This window comes from Phaseolus vulgaris, chromosome 3 (assembly GCF_000499845.2).
Source record: "Phaseolus vulgaris cultivar G19833 chromosome 3, P. vulgaris v2.0, whole genome shotgun sequence".
NCBI classification, from domain to species: domain Eukaryota; kingdom Viridiplantae; phylum Streptophyta; class Magnoliopsida; order Fabales; family Fabaceae; genus Phaseolus; species Phaseolus vulgaris.
In genome coordinates, this window is record NC_023757.2 from 38292753 (window position 1) to 38301257 (window position 8505).

The window sequence follows — 8505 nt, forward strand, 5'->3', positions numbered from 1 at the left end:
AGATTGGGCTAGTGATATAGATGACAGAAAGTCTACAACAGGATGCTGCGTGTATTTTGGCTCTAATCTTGTCTCATGGTCTTCTCATAAACAAAAAGTTGTTTCCCAAAGCAGCACTGAAGCAGAGTATCGCGGAATTGTTGTTGTCCTGGCTGATATTATTTGGCTTCAATCTTTATTATCTGAACTCCATATTTCCTGTATCATGCCCAAAATTTACTCTGATAACCTTGGAGCAGTTCCACTTTCAGCTAACCTTTTCATGCACTCGAGGTCCAAGCATTTTGAAATAGACATTCACTTTGTTCGTGACCATGTACAACAGAAGCATGTCTCTCTCATTCATCTACCTGCTCGTTTTCAACTTGCTGATGTGTTTACAAAGCCTATTTCTGGTCCCAGTTTTACTTCAGCACGTCCTAAACTTATGGTTTTGAAAAAACCCATCATAAGTTTACGAGGGGATGTTAAGCAGTAATTTAGGTTCAGGTAGTCTCCAAGTGTATCTTTGCCTATATATTTTATAACTCTGTATCAGTTTACTCTTAAGTGAATATATGAATATTTTACTTTTTTTATCTCTCTATGCCTCCACTCATTCTCTCTTCTATTAACAAAATGACCTTGAATTGTGAATTTGTAGTGCGAATGGAGCTACAATGCCACAAATGGGGACTAGGGTGGCCAATTTCAAATTAACCTTCAAGCCAATAATTGTGATTTCTAGTACTTTTCTCTGTTTTTATTCACGGAAACTTATAAGATTTATTTAAAAATAGCTATATTTGACACCTAATACGCAACATTCATGTAGTGAATATCAAACCTTAATCTTTAATTAGAAACATAAATTATTTGCATCAGTAATTTTTATTACTTTTATTACGATATTGTTGGGACAAACTTTAGGTTACAAGTTTTAGAAAATACAATTAGTTTTACTTTTATGGATGTCATATTCATAAATAAGAAAAGGGAACTCCTCCAAACTGTTAACCTAAGGCCTCACTCGCAATTTTATAAATTTGTATGACTTCATGAGTGGGTGATAATCTGTTAGATTTTTAATTTTTAATTTTTAATTTAAATAAACAGACGAATGAAAAAGAACAAATCTAAAAAATAAAAAACAAATTATTTTATAATCAATTTTCAATTTTTGAGATCAATTTACAATTTTTGAGATCAATTTACTATCATTATTTTATATATATATATATATATATATATATATATATATTTGCATTGCGTAATACAAAACATAAACTGTGAAATCAAATATAGATAAAAAATATTAAAAAAATCATAAGCAAATATTAGAAAAATATATTAAGCCTGATATGTTTTTGGGCCTTGAAGTCAAAGGAAGGTCCAGCAAGAGCATAAGGCGGGGACGACATCTATCGAGATAAAAGCCCAATGTTTGATGTTCCTCGTAACGGTTCGGTTGTGTATTCACGTTCTGTTTCAACCAAAAACCCTAGTCCTCTCCTGCCTCCGTTCATTCAACAATGGTACCATATTATTCTTCCTCTTTTTCGCTATTCTTTCATTAGATTCACAGTTTGAATTGTTTGTTCGATTGCTAAATTCCATTTGTTGTATTTGTGTGGATGCAAAATGCAGACAGGAGAAACAGTGAACCCCAAAGCCTACCCTTTGGCTGATGCCCAGCTCGCAATAACCATACTAGATCTTGTTCAGCAAGCTGCCAACTACAAGCAGCTCAAAAAAGGCGCTAATGAAGGTAACTAGCTAATTGCATTTGCTTAATGCTAACTTCTTTTCTTACTCCTCACTGTGTATGATAAGTGAATAATGTACTTGTTCTACTTGATTTGCAGCCACCAAGACCCTGAACAGAGGTATCTCTGAGTTTGTTGTCATGGCTGCTGATACTGAACCCCTTGAGATTCTTCTCCATCTTCCTCTACTTGCTGAGGACAAGGTATATTATTTTCCTCTTATGTAGCAGCATGTTATTTATTATTTGCTATTGTTTACAATTGCATCTGTAATTGTGTGGCAACCTTGTTTTGAGATCTTTCATTTACTGCTAAGCATATGCTGAACTTCTAGTTGATTTAGCTTAGCCATTATCGATAAGGAACCACATCCATCACCATGAATGATCTGCATAGTCATGATATTAGTAATAGTAAAACTTGAATAGTTTTGCCTGTGTCGCTGATTGAAAAATACTAGGTTTTTTTAACCATTCGTGCTGATTTGTTTTAATTGGATGTTACTCTGATTTTTGTTTATTAGCATTGCATATCTTATTAATCATATGAATTATTCATTTCAATTGTTCAGAATGTGCCCTACGTGTTTGTCCCCTCAAAACAAGCACTCGGGCGTGCCTGTGGGGTGACCAGGCCAGTGATTGCTTGTTCTGTGACCACCAATGAAGGAAGTCAATTGAAATCTCAAATTCAGCAACTAAAGGTATGCTTCGGCACTTTGCTTTTCTTTCTTGATTTGCCCTGTTGCTACCATGTCAGCTATATTATTTATAGCCACACACAAATATATATAGTTTATCATTGAAGAGTCTTATTTATTTTTTGGTTTGCAGGATGCTATTGAGAAGCTTTTAATATGAAAAATTCATAATCTGTATGATGGGCTTCTTGAGTAGTGGCAATCACTCCTTCTGAGGCTTTGATTGGACGAGCTGTGCTATGTTTACCCAATAGGCGTTATGTGTTAACCTAATTGATTTTCTTCATACCGTGAAAGGTTATTTGCGAATGTTATTTTTGTGATAGTGAGTACGAGTAATGTTTTAAATTGATACAATGCAATTTTATATTGGTTCTTATCAGAGAATTTTAAGACCCGCATGGCTACAAGTTCATCCTTCATTTCAGTGATTCCCTAATTTGGATCATATAACAAATAATCTGATATTTGATTGAATAAAGAAACCTAAAAGTGATGTGTCAAACAGTAAATAGTCCACCGCGAGTTTCTTTTCTCATTATCTCACTCTCGCAACACTCTACACAATTTGTGAAGAAATTAAGCTGGTCAATAAGTTTTATGTTAGAACATAACATGATTCAACGAGATTTCCTATATTCTTTAAGTGGTTATAGATTTTTACTTATATTTCGATATGATGATTATGTAGTCAATTGTTGCATGATTAATTTCACTGCACCATTGCGGCTCGTGAGACATTGCTCTTATCTTAATCTAAACCATATATCTTTGTATTTTGAAATTATAGTTTTGAATTTTGTACAATTCTAATTCCAATAGAATATTAATTTTTATTTTGTTTCCGTTCTCTATTGGTTGGTTTCATACCTTATCATTTAAGCAGTATAAATAGTATGATATTTTTTAAAATAGAGATTTGACATTATGTATATTAGTGGGAACCAGGCGTGAAAGTGTCGTATCCGTAGTTTTCCATATGTACGAAAGATACAAAAGTTATGTTATTGGTTTAGGATATTTGAGGAAGAAGAGATAAAGTGTGAAAAAGAAAAAAAATGTTTTATATTCAAAATTGATTTTAATAACTGTTTTAATATATTTTAGAAAAAAATAAAAAATGATGCAATGCCCATAATACAATAATAAAATTAAATATTAATATAAAAATTAGAGCAATTAAAGAAAGAAATCTTTTTATATATAGGTATAGAGGGAAGAGATGAAATAATTTGTGTAACTCTTATAAAATGTTATATGTAATAACCCTATTTAAAAATTGATTCTTATTCCTTCAATTGTTGTTAGATTTTTTAAAAATTAAATTTAATATATTTTAAAAATATGTATTATGTTAATTTTTGATTTGTATAAATAAGATATAAAAAATTATATGAACATATTTTAAAAAATATAATTTATATGATTTTTTAATTTAATAAGTCTTAAAAAGTATTATTCAATCAAAATATAGTAAATGGTGTAATATTTGATAAAAAATGATGTGATGTAATTTGATCTAGTTTTTTCTCTTTTATTATTGTGACATATATCAAATTATTTACTAGATAAATAAACTAAAAATTATCACACAGTAAGAATTCTTTATATATATATATATATATATATATATATAACGTTTATTAATATTTAATAAATGACACTTGATTTCCTTTATTACTTTTATTAATATGAAATATTTTACTATAAATCAACAATAATAAACATCTGGTGGGCGTGCCGGAGTGGTTATCGGGCATGACTAGAAATCATGTGGGCTCTGCCCGCGCAGGTTCGAATCCTGCCGCTCACGTTTTTTTTTTTCTTTTCTTTTTTTTCTTTTCTTTTTTTTCTTCTTTTTTTTTTCTTTTCTTTTTTTTCTTTTCTTTTTTTCTTCTTTTTTTTTTCTTTTCTTTTTTTTCTTTTCTTTTTTTTCTTCTTTTTTTTTTCTTTTCTTTTTTTTCTTTTCTTTTTTTTCTTCTTTTTTTTTTTCTTTTCTTTTTTTTCTTCTTTTTTTTTTCTTCTTTTTTTCTTCTTTTTTTTTTCTTCTTTTTTTTTTCTTTTTTTTTTTCTTCTTTTTTTTTTCTTCTTTTTTTTTTCTTTTCTTTCTTTCTTTTTTAAATTTCTAAATTTTATATATGTATTTTACGAAAAGTAGGGGAAATTATATATATGAAATACAAATTATTGACCTTACTTTTAAACTAATTTGGATCTGATTCCAATTTGTTCTTACCCATGGATATACCTTTTAGATATGAATTTTGAACTCAATGACACACATGCCAACTTTATTTTCTCAGATAGTATACAAATAACACAGTTTTTCGGTTTTTGAGAAATTAAATTTATTTTTTTCATTTAATTTAAAAATTAAGGATAATTAAAAAATTAAGTTAAATATTAATGGTTTAGAATATAAATATTGATACATAAAATTGTGAATAAAAGTGTAGAAATTAAAAATAAAAATAAAAATTGAGAAAGTATAGTATTTTAGGGAAAAAATAAATTAAAAATTAGTAATGTATAAAAGTAAATTTAGTAAGAAATAATATTTTACAGATGAAGTAAAAATTTATATTGTAGAAAAATAAATTAATTTAAAAATTAGTTAATTAGAAGATTTTTTTAAAAGAAATAATTTTTTAAAAAGACGAATATATTTAGAAATAATTACGCAATATTATTAGTAGGTGTTTGTTTATAAATAATTTACATATTAAGGAAATGAAAAAAAAAATAGAATAGAAGTTTAGAAATTTATAATTTTAAAAAAATTGTGAATGGTAATTATATTTAGTAATACTATTTGTGAGAAAAGAAGGTAAGAAATAGAAATTTATAAAAGTTATTTTAACGAGAAAAAATAATTAAGAAAAAAAGGTAAAAAATAATAATTTTGGAAAATAAATACACTAAGAAGTAGTTAATTAGAAGAACATAAAATTAAAAGAAAACAGTTTCAGAATATTAAATATATTTAGAAGTAATTATGTAGGTTTTTGTTGAGAAAAATAAATTTTAATAAATTATTTAATTTACAAAATGTTGTGATATATGATGTTTAAAGATTTTTAAAAGCAAATATTACAAAAAAATTACGATAATTTGATGTTAAATTAAAAAATAGTAATAATATTTTAAATAAGTTATACTATTTAAAAAAATTTAATACATCATTTTGAAATTTAATTAACAACATATGTATGAGTAAATAATTTATTTATTAATACTAATAACATATTAAAAAATATAATATAATTAATTATATAAAGTTGAGAAAAATAAAATAAAAAGGTTAAGAGAATAGTTTTGTACATGTCCTTAAGTGCCTGAAGTAACAATAGAAGATTATTCCAGAAAATAAATGAATATAGTTACATTGTTGGACACATTCTAAATGTTCTTAATAATGAATCATTATAGATAGACAACAACACATTACAACACCCCTTTATTTATTTTTATTATTAACTTGTTCTTATCCATGTATAGAAACAAGCCTTCTAAAACGCAGTATTATTAATGGCACTGTCGGCCATTTTATTATTATTGTTCCTTCAAAGTTCAACAAAAAGGCACCACCACTTCCATTTTTTTTGTCTCAACCATTTTATCAATTGTGCTTTGTTCTCAGCTTTATATTTCGACCAACAAAATAAATATGCTTCATGATTCTACAGAGTTCGTGAATCACATTGCTGCCTTCTACGATGAAAAAAATTGTTAAATTATTATGCTATTTCATAATTTTTTAAATTAATTTCTAATGAAATTTTAAAATTTAGCATTAATTTCCTATCTAATACTTTACAGACATTAGTAAGTAACTGCAGATAAAACTTAAAGAACATAGTTTTTTTCTTTTCTTTTTTTTAAGTTGAATGTATATTCTTAATCGATTGTTTAAGACGGGAGGTTCATTTTGGAGAGAAAAGTCAACAAATTATTGCTCAACTTTTACCAATAATAGATTGCGACAATAAATATCATCACTAACTTGAATAATGCATTACCTACCGTGTGTCTTCAAAATTATATATATTAAATAAATATTACCATGTGCTAAATAGAATTTATATATTTATTTCAAAAAATATATTATTTAAATATCTGAATGTCTTATCAAGTCTATTAGTTTAGATTTTCGAATTTAACTTCTTAATTCTTTTGCGTGTAAAATCCAGAATCTTGAACCACCAATCAATTCGTGTAGTATAACCAAATGAAAACTTAATTCTAATTTAAATAATTTTTTTTTTCACAATTCAAAATTACACATGGTGAAGACATGTTGGAAGTTTTAACATATACATAAGGTGTAAAAATATAGGTTGCACGTGAAGTCATCAACTAGTAGTGTGATTACAGCACTAACAAAATTTATAATTATAACTTTCTTGTGCATGAATTCACAACGACTCACTTAACCTTTTATTTTCTATAAAAGTTTGTGTTTTAAAACTGAGGGTTCAATTTGAATTTAATTTTTAAACAATTTATTATAAGATTAATATAAAGCTTCAATGAAGAATGATATGTTGAATTTCAACGTGTTTAAGTTTTTTGGTATTAAGATTCGTAGTGGTAAAGTTCTTATATGATAGTATGAATATTTTATATGAATTTCCTAATTTTATATTTATATTACGTCTCAACATTTTAATAATGCCTCATTGATAGTTAAATTACAACATATATATCCACGTCATATATATATATATATATTAAAGAAATAATATAAAACAATGTAATGTTCAAACTCTCTAACTTTATACTTAAAGTATTAAAGTAGAGTGAACTTTAAGTCTAAATCAATCCCATAAAACCGACTCATAGGATTGAGGTTTACACCCACTTATATACAATGAAAATCTCTTATATCTAGTCGATGTGGGATCTCCAACATACACCACATTTACATACACAAGTAATTAGTTATCCATATAACTTTCAATTCACATCTCATATTAAAACATTAAAGCAACAATCAATTCTTGATTGACTAATATTTAAAAAATATATCAATTCTTTATTTACTAATATTAAAAAAATAATGTTTAAGAAGATTCATGCAAAATACATATAAAAAATATGTTTTATATACTTAACTTATACTTTGTTAAAAATCATTTTCCTGAACAAATTTTAAGTTTGTTGAGTGTTCAATTGCCTACTTGATTTAGATTGAGATTCATTTAGTGAGATCAATCTTCACTGAGCAAATTTAGTTAATTAATTAAATTCTAAGTTGCTATGGTTAAGATTCATTAAACTAAATTAACTATCATTAACCAAGAAATGAAAAAACCAAAATTTTCACAAAATCTAATGCAATAATCCAATTTTAACATATTTCATAACCTCATTACAACATCAATTAAAATCAAAATTACATTATTTAATCAAAATGTAGCCTATCGGTTCAACAACTCAGTAAAAATCTACACTTAAACATATAATTTCAAAATGTAACCGATAAATTCACCAATTTCGTAAAAAACACTACAATTAACATTACTCTAACAGAAGTTTTAATTGGCCCAAAATTGTTCTACATCCGTGAGTATCTCACTAGTATTATTTGATCAAGAAAAGAATGAGAATTATATTTAATAAAGATGGGGAAATATAGTAGAGAATGAAAAGAAAAAAATGTTTAGATAGACTCTGAGTATTGTAAAATAAATAACTAAATTATTAAATTATATTTTATGTAAATAAACTTAAAATTTGGCATAGTGATGCGTAACACGAAAACTTTATAAAAAAGAAAAAATTTAAAATTTTAATGTTTATTGTTTTTAAAACTATCCATAATAAATATAAATATTGGGTGCAAGTATTTAAATAAAGTAAAATTTAAAAGTAAATTATTTAATGTAAGAAAAGTTAGATGTATAATAAGAGAAGATTAACTAAATATTGTTGAAAATAAATACTTAAAATTATAATAGAAAAAGGAATACGGTTTGATGTATTGTTAATTAAATTTACTACCGTATAAATAATAAGATTAATTTACATAATTTAATATTTTTTATTGATTTTTTTAAA

General features: G+C 25.9%; 1 protein-coding gene and 1 non-coding gene across 2 annotated transcripts; both read left to right on the forward strand.

The window, feature by feature from the left end:
- Positions 1-1377: 1377 nt before the first annotated feature.
- On the forward strand, positions 1378-2855 carry LOC137807523 (uncharacterized). Its single transcript, XM_068608207.1, has 5 exons — positions 1378-1514; positions 1627-1747; positions 1845-1948; positions 2317-2448; positions 2579-2855. The coding sequence occupies exons 1-5, from the start codon at positions 1512-1514 to the stop codon at positions 2603-2605; spliced, it is 387 nt and encodes a 128-aa protein (XP_068464308.1). The 5' UTR covers positions 1378-1511; the 3' UTR covers positions 2606-2855.
- A 1321-nt stretch (positions 2856-4176) lies between these two features.
- On the forward strand, positions 4177-4258 carry TRNAS-AGA (transfer RNA serine (anticodon AGA)). The gene has a single exon. It is a non-coding gene; the product is annotated as a tRNA-Ser (tRNA).
- Positions 4259-8505: the final 4247 nt, after the last annotated feature.